At 32.7% G+C, this 21,323-nt stretch overlaps 1 protein-coding gene across 4 annotated transcripts in view; it reads right to left on the bottom strand.

Annotated features, from left to right (window-relative positions):
* The window catches only part of CNTN5 (contactin 5), a 1,371,648-nt gene that overhangs the window by 285,362 nt on the left and 1,064,963 nt on the right, over positions 1–21,323 (bottom strand). For all 4 annotated transcript variants that reach the window (XM_060303945.1, XM_030883710.2, XM_060303947.1 and 1 more), the window contains 2 exons: positions 7,107–7,288; positions 2,072–2,208 (listed from right to left, as the gene is read on the bottom strand). In XM_060303945.1, the coding sequence (XP_060159928.1) occupies positions 2,072–2,208; positions 7,107–7,288 (319 nt within the window). The remainder of the gene's footprint in view (positions 1–2,071; positions 2,209–7,106; positions 7,289–21,323) is intronic.

Raw genomic sequence — 21,323 nt, 5'->3', positions numbered from 1 at the left:
CTCTCCTAGATCAAGACAGAAAAGCCTCTGATTAATGCAATTGAACATTATTTGACAACTTAGGAACACAAATCTTCTGTTCATTATTCTAATATAACATCTTATGTAAAATACAACTATTTCTCAGTCAGAAACATAATTATTACTATATTTTCCTGTAGTTATGAGTTTTACTTTTAGTTATGTTTTTAAAATAAGCTGCTTTTGTTTGGTATACTAGTTAAGCTTATGAAATACAATCAGCTGATACTGCTTTTATTTGAATTCATTTTACAAAGGAGAAGCAGGAGTTCAAATGGTAGAAGGATCGAGACTGTATATACATGGGATCAAGGTTAAATACAGACCAGGTCATCACAAGAATCTCTTTACTACATTAATCCGGTCAGAAATTTGCCTTTTCTCTCACTTCCCAACACAGTAACACAAATCAAAAAACTGCCTTGCAACTGGATTCTGTATAGAACTATTGGTCAGAAAATGTAAACTGGTCAGATGAAACAATACAGGAAACAGAGGATTGAGCATGAGCAAACTGAGGTAAACTGAGGCCAAGAACACATTTGACAAGCAAATTTTAAATTTAAAATGCTGTTAAACAACCAGGTGTCTTATCTACTTAATGTCAAACAAATCATTCTTTTAATTTTAGTGAGCAGTGCTTTGATTACCTATCAACGAAGATGCCAAGAAATTTGACATCATTTTAAAAATTAACCCATTCACTTAACAGACTATTATCTGCCAGTGGAATTCACTTTACTTGGATGTGACAGTTGAAAATATAACTAGCACAGATCCCATCTCAAGGTTTACCTGATATCCCAGAGAATTAGAGAGAGACAGGCAATGAACCAGTATCTCAGGATTCCCGCTCCCTCCCCCTCAGTTTTCCTTAACAGCTCTATTGTTCTTTTTATTTGTGTCTGTTTTTTTGTGTAACTGTGTTCTGTTTTGGACTAACTGGTTTTAGAATAAGGGAATATCGAAGCTCAATGGGACTGTGGGGGTGATCTGATCCAATCTCTTCATTTTACAAAAGAGCAAACCAAAGCCCAAAGAGGCAAATGTCAGACGAGATCCTTTGGTAATGACAGGACCTGGGCAGAAGCTGTGTTTGGAATTTCAAACTTTCTCTCTCTTTTGTCCATAAATAGTGAACTATTCCCTTTTTGTCCTCCTTCCTGGAAAGGCCACGACAAGGGAAAGAGCTGAAATTATAACAATTATTCTTATTTTAAATAGTAACCGATTTATTCTCAAATTCAGTAGGTATTAAGTTGTTTTGAGGACACGGGAAGGGGGAAGGGTAAGCTGGGATGAAGTGAGAGAGTGGCATGGACATATATACACTACCAAATGTAAAATAGATAGCTAGTGGGAAGCAGCTGCATAGCACAGGGAGATCAACTCGGTGCTTTGTGACCACCTAGAGGGGTGGGATAGGGAGGGTGGGAGGGAGACACAAGAAGGAGGAGATATGGGGATATATGTAAATGTATAGCTGATTCACTTTGTTATACAGCAGAAACTAACACACCATTGTAAAGCAATTATACTCCAATAAAGATGTTAAAAAATAAAAAGTAAAATAAAAGAATGCAATAGATTTACTAAAAATAAACTTTTCAATATGTAGCAGGATGTTGTGAAGAACGTGCCCAGGACACAGAAGACTAGGATTCTCTTTCAGTCTCACCTCTTACTAGATATATGATCTTGGGCAAGTCACTTTACTTCTTGGAGATAACTCCATCATCTGCAAAGTGACAGCAATAAACTAGATGATGTCTAAAAGTCTGCTGGAAATGGCAATACATCTATGATAATCATTGATATTTTTGAAAGAATTTATAGGATAGAATAATGTTTAAAGAAGTGATATATTACTCAAAAAAGTAATAAGGCAATTAAAATTAAAAGAAAATCTTGTTTATATATGTTATTTTTCTCATTCCAAACATAAGGGATACGTAAGAAATGGCTTTCAATAAGACTAAAGGAAGATAGCTTATCCTTTGTGAAATCCGTCTAAAATTACACTGGAACAGGCTAAGGTTACCAACAGTACCTGAAGCAAGAGGGGTACTCCATTCTTCAGCCAACGGTATGTGGGTCTGGGTTTTCCAGTAGCCTTACATTCCCATCGGAGAGGGCTCCCGCTGTCTAACTGAGTATCATTCAGTTTTGCTACCCAGTGTGGGTATGCTGTAAGAGTTTAGGCATTAAATAAGGGTGATTTCATTTCTCAAATACTTCACCAAGCTCAAAATTCATATGGAATATTCACAAATTCTTATGCATTAACTATTGGTGTTTGGAAGAAACACAGCATTACATTACACACAGCACTCTATTTCCTGTGTAAAAAAATATAGCAATGATAATGTTCTGATAATCTAAGTGAAGCAAATCTTGTTGTTTTACCCATTTTGCAGTAAGTGGCTAGACTCTCCCCATGGAGAGCACTGGAACTTGTTTAGTAAAGAAGGCTTAGAGGTATCACTTCTTCCAAATACTAAAGCAGCTTTAGCATGGATTGAAGTACTAAAACATGTCAGTTTATTGAATAACTGCTCTGCTTTTTCTTTTCTGATAGAACCTGAATAGCTTTGGGAAAATAATTTGTAAATTCAAATTTCATTTGCTATAAAATTGTTCTATATTTACTAGCATTCTAGTGCATTATAAATATGTATGTAAATATATAAGCTTTCAAAATTACAACAGAGAAAAATTTCTTTATCAGAAAGATGACAATGCAATTGTATGAAATCTGTAAGATATGGTTAAAGTGTCTTTCCTCCATTGTCAAATATTTTTTTAAGTTTGTACCTCTTAATCTCCCTCATCTATTTCTTTCATTCCTCCACCCCTCTTCCCTCTGGCAACCACCTGTTTGTTCTCTGTACCTATGACTCTGTTTCTGTTTTATGTCTGTTCATTTATTTTGTTTTTTGGATTCCACATATAAGTGAAATCATATGCTACTTGTCTTTCTATGATGTATTTCCCTTAGCATAATACCCTCTAGGTCTACCCTTGTTGTTGCAGTTGGCAAAATTTCATTCTTTTTTTTTAAGCTGAGTATTAGTCCATCTTTTATATATATATATATATACATATATATATATATAAAATCTCACATCATTTTTATCCATTAATCTATAAATGAGTATTTAGATTGCTTCCATACCTTGGCTATTATAAATAATGCTGCAATAAACATAGGGGTGCATATTTATTTTCAAATTATTGTTTACATTTCTTTGAATAAATATCCAGGAGTGGAATTGTTGAATCATATGGTAGTTTTATTTTTTAATTTTTTGAGGAATCTCCATACCGTTTTCCACAGTGGCTACACCAATTTATATTCCCACCAACAGTGCATGAGGGTTCCCTTTTCTTCACATCTTTACCAACAATTATTTGTTGTTTTTTGATAATAGCCACTCTGACAGGTGTGAGGTGATGCTCATTGTTGGTTTGATTTGCATTTCCCCGATGACTAGAGATGTTGAACATCTTTTCATGTGCCTGTTGGCTATATGCATATCTTCTTTGAAAAAGTGTCTATTCAGGTCCTCTGCCCATTTTTTAACTGGGTTGTTTGTTTTTTTGATGTCGAATTGTATGAGTTCTTTGTACATTTTGGTTTATAACTCCTTATCAGATGTATCATTTGCAAATATCCTACTCAGTTGGCAACCTTTTTGATAGTTTCCTTTACTGTGCAAAGGCTTTTTAGTTTGATTTAGTTCTTTTTTTTTTTTTTTTTTGCGGTACACGGGCCTCTCACTGTTGTGGCCTCTCCTGTTACAGAGCACAGGCTCCGGACACACATGCTCAGCGGCCTTGACCATATACATGTGGGTTCACTTCTGGGCTCTCTATTCTGTTCCATTGATCTAGGTGTGTGTTTTTGTGCCAGTACTGTAGTGTTTTGATTACTGGAGCTTTGTAGTATAGTTTGAAATCAAGGATTGTGATACTGCCAGCTTGGTTCTTCTTTCTCAAGATTGCTTTTGCTGTTTGGGGTCTTTTGTGTTTTCATACAAATTTTAGAATTATTTGTTCTAGTTCTGTAAAAAATGCCTTTGATATTTTGATAGGGGTTGCATTGAATCTGTAGATTGCCTTGGGTAGTATGGTCATTTTAACAATATTAATTCTTTCAAACTTTGAGCATGTTATACTTTTCCATTTGTTTGTGTTATGTTCAATTTCTTTCATCAGTGTCTTATAATGTTCCACGTATAGGTCTTTTAAATCCTTAGTTAGATTTATTCCTAGGTGTTTGACTCTTTTTGATGTGATGGTAAATGGGATTGTTTTCATAATTTTTCTTTCTGAGAGTTTGCAGTTAGTTTTTACTTAGAAATGCAACATATTTCTATATATTAATTTTGTATCTTGCAATTTTATTGAATTCATTGATGAGCTGTAATAGTTTTGGAGTGGTGTCTTTAGGATTTTATCTATAAAGTATCCTGTCTTTTGCAAAGTTTTACTTCTTTTCCAATTTGGATTTCTTTTTCTTGTCTGATTGCTGTGGCTAGGACTTCCAACACTATTTTGAATAAAAATGGCAAGAGTAGGCATCATTGTCCTGTTCCCGATCTGATAGAAGATACTTTTAGCTTTCCACATTGAGTATGGTGTTAGCTGTGGGATTGTCATATACAGCCTTTATCATGTTGAGGTATGTTCCCTCTACACCCACTTTGTTGAGTTTTCATCATAAATGCATGTTGAATTTTGTCAAAAGCTTTTTCTATTGAGATGATCATTTGAGTTTTATTGTTTAATTTGTTAAGGTGGTATATCATATTGATTGATTTGTGGATGTTGAACCATCCTTGCATCCCTGGGGTAAGTCCCAGTGGATCAGAGTGTATGATCCTTTTAATGTATTGTTGAATTCAATTTGCTAATTTTTTGTTGACGATATGTACACCTATGTTCATCAATGATATTAGCTTAAAATTTTGTGTATGTGTGTGATATCTTTGTCTGGTTTTGGTATCAGGGTGATATTGGCCTTGAAGAATGAATTCAGAAGCATTTCTTTCTCTGCAAATTTTTGGAATAGTTTGAGAAAGATAGATGTTAACTCTTCTTTAAATTTTTGATAGATTTCACATGTGAGGCCATCTGGTACTGGACTTTTGTTTTCTGGAAGCTTTCTTTTCTTTTTTATTTTTTAAATTGTTGATTCAATTTCATTACTGGAAATTTGTCTGTTCATATTTTCTATTTCTTCCTGATTCATTCTTAGGAGATTGGACATTTCCAGAAATTTATCTGTTTCTTCTACATTGTCCATTTTATTGGAATATAACTGTTTGTAGTAATCTCTTATGATCCTTTGTATTACTGTGGTGTTGGCTGTAACTTCTCTTTCATTTCTGATTTAATTTATATGGGATCCCTTTTTTCTTGATGAGTCTAGCTAAAGGTTTATCAACTTTGTTTATCTTTTCAAAATACCAGCTCTTAGTTTCATTGATTTTTAAAAATTGTTTTCTAGCCTCTATTTAATTTATTTCTGCCTCATTTGCTGTCTGGCCCTACCTAATACAGTGGCTGCTGACCTGCTGGAGTGAGTGCCTGGGTCCCAGCATGGCTGGCTTCATGGCCTGGTGACACAAGGCTGGCACTGACCACTGGTTGGTAGCTGGTTATGTGGCCCTGGGGGGTCCTCGGACTGGGGCCAGCCTGCTGATGGTAGAGGCTGGGTCCTGACCCAGCTGGCTGCCAGACCACTGGTGGGTGGGATATCCCTTAAAGTACAAATTCTCTGGAATGCTTTCCTGAATCATCCCAGTAGAATGCAGTGGACCCTGTGCTCCCATAGTCCTTTGCACATGCTTTCATCACAGCAGATAGCATGCTCTGCCTTATGTGGGGCTTGCTTTTCATCTGATCTAGTGGACCAAGAGCTCCTTCAAATCTCTATTACTAGCATGTAGTGCAGTAATAGCCACTAAATAAACATTAGTTGAATTAATGAGTGAATGAACAAAATGTGCATGGCATAGTCAAGTTGGTTGGGGTGCTCTATTTCTAAAGGAGTTGTTACAAATAAGAAAAGGAAAACTGGTTGAATTCAGATATTAATATTTCAAAATACTTTTTAAAGTCCCTGTGAAGAACATTCAGTTTTTTAGAAGAACTGACCTTGAGATACAGTGACAGTTATAGCTGCTGGCTGATTCAGTTGAATATGAAATTTGTTTAATTTCATATTGGAAACATCTGTATTTGCTTGTATCAGTGCTCTGCATTATAGTTTTCCTCTGTTTTTTAGTGCCCTCATCTGAGAAATACGAGTATTATCACTTACCCTTTATGTATAATGTACATTATAAAAGCAAATATGAAAAGTAGTAAATATGAAAAGTACAATTTGTGATTCATAGAAGTAAAGATGATATTGTACATATTTTTGAAGTAGATTTTCCCAATTTTACACATAACTTGTTATCTCTGAAAGTTTTGGACAATATAAACACTTGTAGGCTGTGAAGTTCATTTATTATACAGATGCATTAATTTAGAGTAGGGGCAGCAAATTTTGCCTGTAAAGGATGAGATAGCAAATATTTGAGGCTTTGCAAGTCAGCTGATCTCAGTCTCAATTACTTAATTCTGCCTTATCAGTGCAAAAGCTGACCTAGGCAATATGTAAACAAAGGGGTGAGGCTGTGTTCCAATAAATTTACAAGGAAAAAAGACAAGTAGGATTTGGTTCATGGGCATTAATTGTGACTTCTGATTCAGGCCAAGGGCAGAATAAGTTAATAAAGGTTACAAGATTTGTAACTTAGAGGATGGCTTTGGTGCTGGGAACATATCTCATTTTTAAGGTTATCAATTCTTTATGTTGTACAAAGAACCTTATAATTTCAATTCATTTTTAATTTAAAGCAGTTCTGTGTATAGGGTAATTTTACCTGATGCTTTGCCATGTAAAAGAAACATGATTATAAATTATTACTCATGTTCTAATGTAGCTAACAAGCAATATTTAGTTCAAATTAGTTTGTATTTTCAGTTTGACTCTTGGGACTAGAGCATCCATTTTTGCTGAAAACACTTACTGTATACTTGTAATTGTCCACGAAAGGAAGTTTTTCCACGTGAGTTTTCAGCTCGGCATTCATATATGCCTGCATCGTCCAGCTGCACATTGGGTATTTCCAGTATTGCCTGAGATTTACGCAGACGTGCTTTACCAGGAATATAACCATTAACCTTCATCCATGTGATTGTTGGAACTGGGCTACAATAAGGAAGGAAAATACCATTAATACACTTTCCACTATTAAGAACATAGATTCTGTTATCTGGTAATTTAAGCACTTAATAGGCTGAGTGCGATAAAGTGTCATCACAATTAAGGACGGTGTGCTGGTTGATGTACTTCACTTTCCATGTGGATCGTCTGGTAAGTAGTTAGATTACACGGAGGATAGTTTCCTTTTCTTTCGTATTTCAGGAAAGCAATTCAGAGACTCTATTTTACATATATATATATTACATACATATATATATTCATATATATATTATACTTTATTTTTGTAACTTTGTAAATTTGTTTAAATGGCAAAAGTAACTTGGATAAATTACAAAATAATATATGCTTATTACAAATGTTGAACAAAAGAGTCAGGAAAAGTGAATTAAGAACTTTTTTGGCTCCCACCCCTTCAAGTATCTCCTTTCTGCAAAAAGAAATACAGTTAGCAAGTAATTTCCCACCTTGTCGCAGTGATGCATATATAAACACATATGATGAGTTATTTTATTAATAAAATATCAAATCCAAGAGCAACTCCTGACTTATTCTGGCTAATAGCTGCATATTATTCCCTTGTATAGATGTATCAGAATTTAATCAACCATCCCCTATACTTAGACATTCAGCATAGTCCCAACCTTTTTCCTTTTTTTTTTTTGCTACTAAGAAATAATATTTCTATAAGCAACCTTGTACATATATCATATACCATTGCTTTTCAGTTTCTACAACATTCACAAAAGTGGAATTGATAGATCAAAGGGCGTGCACATTTTTAATTTTAATAAGTACTGCCAGATTGTTTTCCAATAATATAGTAGCAGTTTCCACACGTATAAGTAATATATGAGACTGTTTTCCCATATCTTTGCCACCGCATTATGTGATCAATCTGTTTAATTTTTGTCAGCATTGAAAGGTTAAAAGTGGCATTCTGTTAAAATTTCTCTGGACTCTAAGAAAGTTGAACATCTTTTCATAATTATATTGACTGTTTGAATCTGCTTTTCTGTGAATTGTTTGCTTATATTATTTTGCAATTATTTCTTTCACTTTTCTACTTGCCTGTTTGCATTGTTTAATTTCTTAGAGTTCTTTGTGTATTAGGGCTATTATGACTTTGTTTCTCAGAAAAATTCTTTCTCAGTGTATTGATAGTTTATTATGGTATCTGTGATACAAGTTTATAAATATTTTTGGGAGAAACAAACATATTTGTAGTTTCCTTCATAACTTCTGAATTTTTGTTTTCTTGTAAAATTATCTGTAAACCCAAGTTTATGTCCATATTTCCTTCAGCGTTTCTGGTAGCATTTTGTAAAAATTATTTTTTAGCAGTTGGATCTTTAATCCATCTGGACTATATTCATGTTTTTGATGTGAAATAGGAAGTGCAACTAATTATTTTAGCACCCTTAAAACTCCTTTTCCGACAATTTTTGGAATGTTGCCTTTGTTATATAATTGGTTCTCACATGCTTAAATCTTTTTGGGCTTCACAGTTCTGTTCCACTGTTTTATTTATTACTATCTACATTTAATGTACTTTATGCTCTGGACCCAGTCTGCTTTTTCAGTTCGATTTCTCACTACTTCCTTCCATATCTCCTGACCCAGAAACACAACTTTGTGTGTTCCCAGTCATATCTGTTAAAATGCTACTAATTCTTTGAGACCCATTCTAAATGCTTCCTCTTCAGTAAAGTCTTCCCTTATTTGTGCAGTCGGCTGGGATTTTTTTTCTTTTAAACATCAAAGTGCTTTGTGTATACTACTTGGATGTTTTGTAACATTTTACGATGGATTATAATCGCTAAATGTAGGATATTTTCCAATAATTTTCCTGACTGGAGCAATAGCAATATTCACTATTATAAACAATGTTATGATAAACACCCTGTTTATTTTTTAACACTTTTCTTAATTGTTTCTTAGGAATAAAATATAGACTTGAAATTGCTGTACTAGAGTTGACAATTTTTGCTTCAATATCCAGGAAAACTGAACCTTCCATTTTCAAATAACACTTACATTGGCCTGATATATCACTCTTTTAATGTGTACAAGAATGGATTTGATATATTTTTAAATTTAAGATTTTTGCATCTATATTCAAAGGTGAGATTGTCTGTACTCATTAGGTTTCTTGGTTTGCATGTGTGCATATTTGTTAGTGAGTTGGTGGTTGCTTTGTTTACAAGTTAGCATTGACAGATTTGGTATCATAGTGATGGGTGATAGCTTGGTAAACATGCCAGAACATTCCTATCTCCTATTCTGATAGCTTAAATAGTAGAGAAATTATATGTTCCTTAGAACACTGATAGGACTCACAAAAATTCACCTGCACCTGCCAACCATCAGCAGAGTTAGGTTTTTGAAAGTGTTTTCAATTTCTTCCATGTTTTCTTTAATTATTTGTATATAAATTTTTGCTTGTGTCAACTTTGGTGATTCATGTTTCCCTAGAAAGTCAAGTATTTCATCCATAATTACAATGTTTTAGCAGTGAGTTATATAAATGCCAATTGTTTAAAGGTTTAAAAAAATTCTTTCATCATAAGTGGTCACATGTTTTAGTAGTAGTTAAGCCTATATTCTACATCCAGACTTCCCAGGATAAATACAGCTCTGCAACTACAAGTTTTTTTTTTTTTTTAAATAGATCTTTACTGGAGTATAATTGCTTCACAATACTGTGTTAGTTTCTGTTGCACAACAAAGTGAATCAGCCATATGCATACTCATGTCCCCATATCCCTTCCCTCTTGAGCCTCCCTCCCTTCCTCCCTATCCCAACCCCTACGTCATGGAAAAGCACCGAGCTGATATCCCTGTGTTATGCTGCTGCTTCCCAGTAGCTAACTATTTTACATTCGGTAGTGTTTATATGTTGATGCTACTCTCACTTCATCCCAGCTTCACCCTCCCACCCCATGTCATCAAGCCCATTCTCTATGTCTACCTCTTTATTCCTGGCCTGCAACTAGGTTCATCAGTACCATTTTTTTTTTTGATTCCATATATGTGTGTTAGCATACAGTATTTGCTTTTCTCTTTCTGACTTACTTTACTCTGTATGACAGACTCTAGGTCCATCCACCTCACTACAAATTACTCAATTTCATTTCTTTTTTACAGCTGAGTAATATTCCATTGTATATATGTGCCACATCTTCTTTATCCATTCATCTGTCAATGGACATTTAGGTTGGCTCCATGTCCTGGCTATTGTAAATAGTGTTGCAATGAACATTGTGGTGCATACCTCTTTTAGAATTATGGTTTTCTCAGGGTATATGCCAAGTAGTGGGATTTCTGGGTCATATGGTAGTTCTAGTTTTAGTTTTTTAAGGAACCTCCATACTGTTTTCCATCATGGTTGTATCAATTTACATTCCCACCAACAGTGTAGGAGGGTTCCCTTTTCACCATTCCCTTTCCAGCATTTATTATTTCTAGCTTTTTTGATAATGACCATTCTGACCAGTGTGAGGTGATACCTCATTGTAGTTTGATTTGCATGCAACTACAAGTTTTTTAATATCTAATTTCATTTCTTCAGTTACCCAAAATGTAAAATATGGTAGAAATAATAATACGTAGTTCAGAGGGTAATTATAAACATTTAATGATTTAAAGTACTACCTGGCACAGAGCAAGTAGGTGAAAAAAAAATGTTTGCAATAATATGGTGATAATATTTGTATCTTTTTTTAAAATTTGTATTTACAATTTTAATGGTTTGAGTATGTGCTTTCTCAATCTCCCCCTCCCCTTTTTAGCATTCTGTGTTGGTTAGGGTCACGATATACCAGGGAATACAATAAAATTCAAACACAAAGAATGCTATGTAACCTTAAGAAAGTTATCTAAGTTCTATGATCTGGTTTCCCCAACTGTAAAATGAGGGTATTTATTTGTTCTTTCAGAATGCAAATATCTTGAGGGCAGAGACATCATTTCTCTTGTTCAGCACTATGTCCACAGTGTCTCATAGAGTGCTGGGCACATAGTTGGTACTTAATAAATGTTTATGAAGTAAATGAATGAATAAGTTTCATAACATGACTTTGAGCATTAAGTGAGCTAAGTTCTTATAAACTGCTTAGCAAAATACATTGTAAGTAGTGAGTACCCAATAAATGTTGCTGACAATGATCAGTTTTGTCAAATGTTTGCCTCTTTTACTGGTCTTTAAAAAAACATTTTGAATTTTTTAAGTTTTCGGTGTGTGTTTTAGAGTTTCTATTTTTTATTTCCTTATTCTTGTCTCTTGATTAGCACATTTATTATTGTACTCTAATTTTTTTAGCTGGAGGTGCGATATAGTTATTTTTTATGGTTAATAATAAAAGTATGACTGCTTTTACCTCTGATATCAGAGGTAACCACATGCCATATATTTTGACATGTAGAGATTGTTACTTGTAGTTTCTGCTTTTTGGAACTTGTTAAATTAAGCTTTGTAGCTAAATACAGAATGAATTATTGTGAAAGTTATATGTCCTTTGGAAAAAGAAGGTATATTTTATTTTTGATAAATGTTTTAAAATTAGCTTTTAGATAGCTTTTGTTAATTGTTTAATTCAAATATTATTTATTGAACAATTTTCAATGAAGTTATTAGTACATGGAATTGAGTGGAAGCAAACAAGTCAGAAGCCAATTAGATTTTGAGATGACTTCATTGCCAAAGAAACCAAGTGTCTCAGTTTAAAGCAGCAACAAATCTTTGAGCATTTGAGCCTTAAAACAAAATTTAAGCTTCCAAATGTAGATCAACAGGAATTTGAGTTACAAAATCTGTACAGCCCCCAAGGAGGGTATACTCCTCAATACACATTTCAACTGTGGCCATGAAATAAAACAAAAAAGTTGTCAGAGAGGGAAGTCAAGATACCCTGGAGGATAGACAAGGTAATTTCTTACAAAGAGTAATATCAGTGTCTAATTAAGAACTCTCTCATTCCTCCCACACACACAAGAGAGAAAAGCTTTACAATGAATGATCTTACAGGAGAATTTCATATTTGTGATAGAGCAGTGAGTAGTTTGGGGCTCCTGTTCATCTCTTTTCTGAGTGGAATATTTTTTTTCTGTGGATAATGAACTTATCTTTTAAGTACATATGTTACAGAATCAAGATGATCCATATCTAGACCTGATGGAGATCTGGAAATCTTGGACTTGACTGGATGCAGAGGCCAGATGAGATTTGGTTTGTCTCCCTTGGGAAAAGGAACGAGTGCATTCAATGTGTTGGAAGAACCAAAATATTCTTCAGAAGAATAGATTAACTAAGTGTTCAACAACCACATTTTCCTTTTTCTCTGGACACATAATTACGCCTCATTTTTCCAGCATCCCTTAGGTAGGGGCATGGGATTGAGTTCTGGTCAATAGAATACAGAAAGAACAATGTACCAAATGTGATCCAGGAACGAAATTTCCACATGATCCTCCATTTTCAGTTTTCCTGGGTCTGCTGGATAGATGTTAATGTCAATGATAACTCTTGCAGAAATAGGTATATATAAAATGCTTTTATGTCTTTGTTGTAGGGAGGAATTAACTTTTAAAGCAATATATAAAACATTGCTACCCATAAAAATATTTATACATTTGACTGTGTTAATATTAACAATTTCTTTTTATTAAAAGAACACAACTGTGGAGGAGTTACTTGCCACACAAATAACTGACAAAGCCTACAGATTAAATAAAGAACTCTTACAAATGTATAAGAAAACAACTCATAAAAATGAGAAAAAGACAAAAGAAAAAAACATGAATTATCAAGAAACATATGACAGCACATTGAATCTCATTAATAATCAGGGAAATGCAAATTTAGATTACAATGAAATTTTATTTCATGCCTAACAGATTTGCAAAATGTAGTACTTTGAAAAACCTGGTAATTGTAGACATGGATGTCAATCAATAAGAAGTCTTATACACATGGTAGGGTTTTATATTTGTACAACAACTTTGGAAAACTATTGGAATCATCTTACAAGTGAGAACAATTACATATTCTATGATCTGGAAGATCACTAATGAGATGGAATGGAATTACTAATTACAATCCCCAGAGAAACTCTTGCACACGTCCACAAAGAATAATGTACACTATTTTTTATAGTGGCATTTAAAAATAAACCTTTTTATAAGATATAATTTACCAAAAATAAAATAAATCTATTTAAATGTACAGTTTGAAGAGTCTTGACAAACGTACATGCTTATTCAACCATCACCTTAATTAGGTTAACAGGATGTAGAATATTTCTTTCACCCCCAGAAGTTTCCTTATGCCCCTTCCCTATCACCCTCACCCTTGCCCCAGGTGATCAATTATCTGACTTCCATAATTTAAGATTACTTTGTCTTTTTTAGTCTGTAACGTAAATTGAATTATACAGTCTGTACCCTTTTTAGTCTGGCTTTTTCTCTCAACATAAGATTTGTGAGATTAATCTATGTTGTTGTGCGGATCAATAGGTCATTTCTTTTAATGGTTGAGTAGTATTTTAATACATGGATAAGCCACAATTTGTTTACCCAGTCTTGACTATTGGACATTTGGGTTGTTTTCAGTTTTAAGTGATTATGAATAAAAACGCTTTGTACATTCATGTACAAGTTTTTGGTGGATACATTTTTATGTCTCTTGGGTAAGTAACTAGGAGTACAATTTCTATGTTATATGATAAGGTAAATGTTTAACTGTATAAAAAACTGTCAGACTATTTGCCATAATAACTATATAATTTTATACTTCCACCAGAAATGTATAAAATTTCCAGCTGTTTTACATCCTTGAAAAATACTAGGTATTGTCAATCTTTTAAATTTTATTCAATATGAATATCCACATGTTGCAGTACTATTTGCTCAAAATAGTACTCTTTCCCCATTGAATTACTTGGCATTTTTGTGACAAACTAATCTTATATGTGTGGGTCTATTTATGGACTCTCTTCTGTTCCCTTAATCTGTAAACCTGTCTTATGCCAGTTCCTCACTTTCCTGATTACTACTGCTTTTAGAGAAAATCTTGAAATCAAGTGTGTTAAGACTTTTATGTTCATTCTTTTTTTTATCAAATTATTATGGCTATTCTATATTCTTTGAATTTTAATGTAAATTTTAAAAGTAGCTTGCTAATTTAAGTTTCCTGGGATTTTGACTGAATTATGTTGAATTCATATGTCAGTTTGGGAAGACTGACATCTGAACACTACTGAGTGTTATAATCCATAAACATGGTATATCTCTTCAGTTATTTAGATATTCTTTCATTTCTCTCAGCAATATTATGTGATTTCTCAGTGTACAAGTCATGTGTATATTTTGTATAGTTTACCCCTAAATATTAACTTTAGTACTTTTTGGTAGATTCTCAACAAAGTACACATACATATCTACAGCATCTGCAGAGACTGTTTTACTTCTTCCTTTCCTGTCTCTAAGACATTTTATTTCTTTTTATGGTTTATTTTACTATCTAGGATCCATTCCCATTAAATGTTGGACATAAGTAGTAAGAGAAAAAAAGAAAGGGGGATATTTTAGTTTTTACCACTTAGTATGATGTTGAATACATACATATATATATATATATATATATATATATATATTTAGATACCCTTTTTCTGGCTGAGGAATCTTCTCTTTAATTCTACATTGTTAAGCATTTCATTAAGTATGTTGAATTTTGTCACATGCTTTTTCTGCACTAACAAACATGAATGTAAGATTATTCTCTTTTGTTTTATTCATGTGACAAGTTGCATTAATTGATTTTTAAATTTATTTATTTATTTATGGCTGCATTGGGTCTTCATTGCTGCGTGTAGGCTTTCTCTAGTTGTGGCGAGCAGGGGCTACTCGTCATTGTGATGCATGGGCTTCTCATTGCGGTGGCTCCTCTTGTTGCGGAGCACGGGCTCTAGGCACACGGGCTTCAGTAGTTGTGGCTCACGGGCTCTAGAGCACAGGCTGCTAGCTGTGGCACACAGGCTTAGTTGCTCCACGGCATGTGGGATCTTCCCAGACCAGGGCTCGAACCCATGTCCCCTACATTGGCAGGCGGATTCTTTACCACTGCACCACCAAAGAAGCTCACATTAATTGATTCTTAAAAGTTAAACCATTTCTGTATTCCTGAGGTAAACTTCACTTGGCCATGTGGTATCATTTCTTCCTTATGTGCCTGACAAAATACATCAGTGAAGCTATCCTATTCTAAAGTTTTTGCAGTGGGGAGGTTTTTAATTACAAATTCAATTTCATTAATAGATATGGGATAATTCAGTTTTTTCTATTTCTTCTTTTGCCAATTATGCAAATTATGTCCTTTAAGGAGTTTATTTAGTTTAATTGTAAAATTAAATGTTAAACATTCCCTTCCTGTCATTTAATGCTTTAGAGTAGAGATATAGTGAAGTTTCCTCTTTCCTACTTGATATTGATAATTTGAATTTTATCTCTTCTTTTTTATGTTTATCAATTATATTGATATTTCAATATATTGATATTTCATTTTTTCCCATTGTCTGTCCATATTCAATTTCATTGATATCTGCTATTTAATCTTTCTTTCCTTGTATTAACTTTGATTTTAAAGTGATTGACATTTCTAATTGTTTAAGGTGGAAGTTTAGACCATTGATTTTCAAATTTTCCCTTTTTTAAACATATAAATTTACACTTAAGCATTACCTTAACTATATCACACATTGTGTTTTCATTATTATTCAGTTCAAAATATTTCTAATTTCCCCCATGATTTCTTCTTTGACAATTTGGTTATTTAGTTGTGTTTTCTTGAATTTCCAAATATTTTAGTGACTTTTCAAGTATACCTTTGTTATAGATGTACAGTTTAATTTTGTTTCAGTTAAAGATTCCACATATACACGATATCATATGATATTTGTCTTTCTGTGTCTGATTTACTTCATTCAGTGTGACATGATATCATATGTGGAATCTAAAAAAAAAAGGGTGCAAATGAACTTATTTACAAAACAGAAGTATTGTCACAGATGTAGAAAACAAACTTATGGTTACCACAGGATAAGCAGGGGAAGGATAAATTGGGAGCCTGGGGCTGACATAAACATACTACTATATACAAAGTAGATAACTAATAAGAACCTACTGTATAGCACAGGGAACTCTACTCAATACTCTGTAATAGCCTATGGGGAAAAGAATCTAAATAAAGAGTGTATATATGTAAACGTATAACTGATTCACTTTGCGGTACACCTGAAACTAACACAAAATTGTAAATCAAATATATTCCAATAAAATTTTTTTAAAAAAGAATATACTCTCTAAATTTTCAGTCCTGTAATAAGGAGTGATACTTCTTTTATGGCCTACCATATAGTTAATCTTTGTGAATGTTCCATGAGTAGATTTTTTAAGTGTGTTCTGTAGTTAGTGGCTGTAGTGTTCTTTAAATATAAGTTATGTCAAGTTGGTTAATAATTGTATTCAAGTCTTCCGTACTTTACTGATTTTCTGTCTTTTTGTTCTTGTAATTGATAAATTACTGGAGAAGAATGTTACTTTATTGATTTTCCATCCTGCTATTCTTGTAATTTATAAGTTACTAGAGAAGAGTGTTAAAATTTCCAATTATAATTGAGGATTTGTCAATTTCTTCTTTAATATCAAATTTTCCTTCTTATATTTTAAAGCTTTGTTATTAGGTGCATATACATTTTAGATTTCTAATATCGTCTTGAGAAATTAATCTTTTATTATTATGAAGAGCCTATCTTCATATTAGGTAACATTCCTTGTGCTAAAGTATACTACCTGATATTAAGATAGTAACTTTAACTTTCTTATGAGTAATGTTTATATCTTTTTTATCCTCTTGCTTTCAACATATATACTCTTGATAGATGATAGATAGATAGATAGATAGATAGATAGATAGATAGATAGATGATAGACATAAACACACATTTAAAATGGGATTCTTGCAGATAGTATATTATAGTATTATAGGGTCTTGCTTTTTCATCCAGTTTGACAATGTCCACCTTTGGTGTGTGTTAGTGAATTTACATTTAAAACAGTTATCTATGGTTGGGTTTGAAGTCTAGTTTTCTTTCTACTTCATCAGTTCTTTGTTCCTTTTTTGACCTCTTTCTTTTCCTTATTTTCCTTTAATTACTTATTATTATTTATTATTTCATTAAACCTCTCTATTGATTCATTAGCTATAGCACTTTGTTCTTTTTACGTATGTATTGCTGTTCTAAAGCTTGGAATATGTATCTGACAATATTATGCTCACTTGTTTCCCTTCCCATATTTTGTGCTATTTTTATCATATACGTTATTTCTACATACTTTATAAACCATCCACCACGTTGTTATTATTTTTACTTTAGAGAAAAAAGTAGAAATTAGAAATTTTAGAAATTAAAAAGAGGAAATATATTTTCTATTTACACACATTAAAAAAAAAGTGATTTCTAGCTTTTCATTCATTTGTGGGGATTGGAGTTTCCAAATAATATTAGTTTTCCTTCAGCTTAAAAAAATGTTCTTTAGCATTTCTTATAATGCTGTCTACTACAACAAGTTATTCAGGATTTGTCTTTTTGTTTGTTTTGTTTTGTTTTTTCTTGACCATGGTTTTATTTTGCTTTCATGTTGGAAGAATATTTTCACTGGAAAAATAATTCTGGATAGACTATCTTTAAATTTTTTCTTTTAATAATTTTTTAGCAATTAGATTATGGTGTGCCTTATACTGCTTGAATTTCATTGAGCTTTGGATATTTGTGGAGTTATGTTTTTCAATAATGTGATAACTTTTGACTATAATCTTCAAATATTTTTATGCCTATCCCTATCTTCTGGGACTAAACTTCCATATATATTAGATAACTTAATGATTGCTCCATAGATCTCTTAGGCATAATTCAATAGTTTTTCTCTATATATTTTATATAGTTTCTATTGCTCTATCTTCAAGTTCACTCATTTATTCTTCTGCAGTGTCTAACCTGATATTAAGCCAAACAAGTAAATTTTTTAATTTAGTCATTAATATATTTGTAAGAGCTGTTTTAAAATGTTCTTTGTAAATGTATAATACCTGATATTTCTCTGTGTTTTTTGACTGATTTTCTCCTGTTTATAGTTCATTTTTTTGCTTCTTCATATTTCTAGCAATATTTGTTACATCCTATACATTGTCAGGTGCCTGATTTTTTAAATTTGTTCCTTAACAATTGGTAGATTTTGTTCTGACATGCAAACTTACTTGTAGCTCAGCTTAATCCTTATGAGGATTGTTTGTAATCTTTGTGAGGATGTGTTCAGAGTAGTCCTTACTTTAGGACTAGGTTAACCCTTGTCCTAAGGTCTGGTCTTTTTTAGGTTCTCTGGTGAATTAACCATTTGTTCATAAAATTTTATCACTTTGATTGGTTGGGGTTTTCATTTCTTTTGACTCTGTGCAATGTCCAGTATTTTTTCAGCTTCCTGGTGGTTTTTCTTCTCCAGTAATTTTTCCTAGGGTGTGAAGTTTCACTTTATACATACACTGCTTATTATTTGGTCAAGTACTCAATGATATCCCAATGTAGATTTGAACAAATCATCCTCTGTGTTGCTTTCCCTTTCTGTTATTCTGCCTTATAAATTTCAGTCACCTCAGCCTCTCTGCTACCCTTTCTCTGTCTTTTCAGCTCACTGAGACTGTTGTGCTCTTCTTGGGTTCTTCCTCCCTAGGTCAGTTTGTGGTAAATGCTTCCTGGCAGAAAGCTGGAATGATACACATTAGTTTTCTATTTATTAAACAAAGTAAATAAACTACACATACCCTCAAAAAAGGTTGTGGAAACAAAAGGAAGACATGAATGATTACATATATTATAATATGAATTTAGCAATATTTTAAAATTAAGAAAAATTAAGAATATTTTGATATATATCCACATGTTATAAGATAATTTTGTTAAAGCTAATCACAAGGATGATAAACAAATACTTCAGGCTGTTGGTTCCTCATAGGGAAAGGCAGGTGAGATTGATGAAGACCACACAATGACTTTAAGATTATTGTTACTCTTGGTACTGTTTTGATTCTTATGTTCGTTGCAGGGTTCTTAAGAATTCTTTTATATTAAAGATATGTTATATTAAAATGTATAGATCAAAAGTGACTGATAATTTTATTTCTCACTCATGTATTCTCAGACATAATTGTCATCCTTTTCCAAATAAAAATGTGTTGGATAAATAAACCTACTTTAACATCTAATTTTCTTTTTCTATTCATTTTATTATCATCAGGTTCTATAATCACTATTTGCTTATGTGATGGCATTTCTAGTACAGCTCTTTTTTTTTTAAATAATAGATGTATATCTAAAAGAATTTACATGAAGTCATTCATATTTTCCTACCAATCTATATGGTAATATAGAATTTCAAATCGATCTTGGAGGTCAATTCATTTCTGACACTTTAAGTTTCTTCATCTCTACATTTACTACCAGTTATATAATCTACACATAAATAATTTAATGCAGTAGAGAAGTACCACTGAAAAGAAAGCTTGGTTCTTTCATATGAGAATATTCCCTTCTTGATATTATTTTCTTACATCAAGATTTCTATATTTCCTCCTCAGTAAAATACAAAATTACTGAACTAAACACTTATCTTGCATGACATATTTTTTCTGTCTCTAATCTTTACATCATTTCTAGCTTAGTTTGTGTTTGGGCCTTAATAAATGGAATTATAGCTGACCCTTAATTATTTATAGGTGACCCTTAATTATTTATAGCTGACCCTTAATTATTTATCTAAGAACATACTACCTCAAATAGTAATGGCCAAAGTTAAAATTGCCATTCTCTACTTTCTTAAGTTTTTAATGCCTTAATTTTCAGTAGTATATTCATAGACTTTCTGACTCTTGTTTGAATCATTCTAGCTACTTTATTTTGTAACAAAATCTTAATTCCTATGCAGCATCTCTTTCAATCTCCCAGGGAAAGAACTCAGCATTAATAGACAAAAAATGTGAGATGTAAGGCAAGGCTGTGGGATAGTGATGAGTAGTTTCACGTTATGAGATTGAAGGAGATGTGAGAAAACACTTCTGAAAGTAGGAAGAAAAAAATGCACTTTGATGGCATAAGAAGGAAGATCTAGGAAGGAAAAAATAAAGAGAACGTCAGTATTAAGAGTGATTATGGTCAAAGTTTCAAGAGTTTCAAGTGTGTTCATTAACTCCTTCAATAAATTTTTTCCTAGTTCTTACTGCATACCAGAACTATATTAGAAGTGAAGATTAATGAAATAACTGATAGAATGCATTAGGGAATTTCTAACAATTATAAAGGCCAAAAAATGAACTAAATGATTGAAATACAAAAGGAGATGGTGTTAAGAGAACATAGTCAAGAAGACTGTTTATATTAGACTGGAAAGTGAGGGAATGTAGTCCAGAAGAGATGAAACATGAGGTGAGCTTTGAGGGTTAGGAAAATTTATCTAGGCAGCAAAAGTATGTTCCTGGCAGTGAAATCCATGTGCATAAACACAGAAAAGCAGGAGATAGCATGTCAGATTGATGGAACATCACATAATGTAATGTATGTTACACTGCATGATGTGTGCAGGAAAGTGCTGGTAAGTTTATGAAAAGTGCATGTTTTCCCTTCAAAAACAAAGATATATTCAATAAATTTTCAATGCTCTTTACTTCCTTTTTTACTTTCTTATATTCTCAAGATTAGTATTCTAAAATTTTTGCCTGCAAGTTGTTAGAAGCTTTGGAAAGTAAAAATTTCAAAAAGTATGCGTGGAGTGGCTGAAGACTTAATTGGAAAGATTTCTGTATGCAATGATATGCACAAGCTATTATTAAATGAAATAGTGATCCTGAGCCTAGTAGCAGTTCTAACTTTTTACAGGCATTTTGGACAGCTCATATTTATTTATGTTGTTCATGACACCT

This window comes from Globicephala melas, chromosome 8, assembly GCF_963455315.2.
Source record: "Globicephala melas chromosome 8, mGloMel1.2, whole genome shotgun sequence".
NCBI lineage: Eukaryota > Metazoa > Chordata > Mammalia > Artiodactyla > Delphinidae > Globicephala > Globicephala melas.
This window is presented reverse-complemented; position numbering and strand designations above follow the sequence as displayed.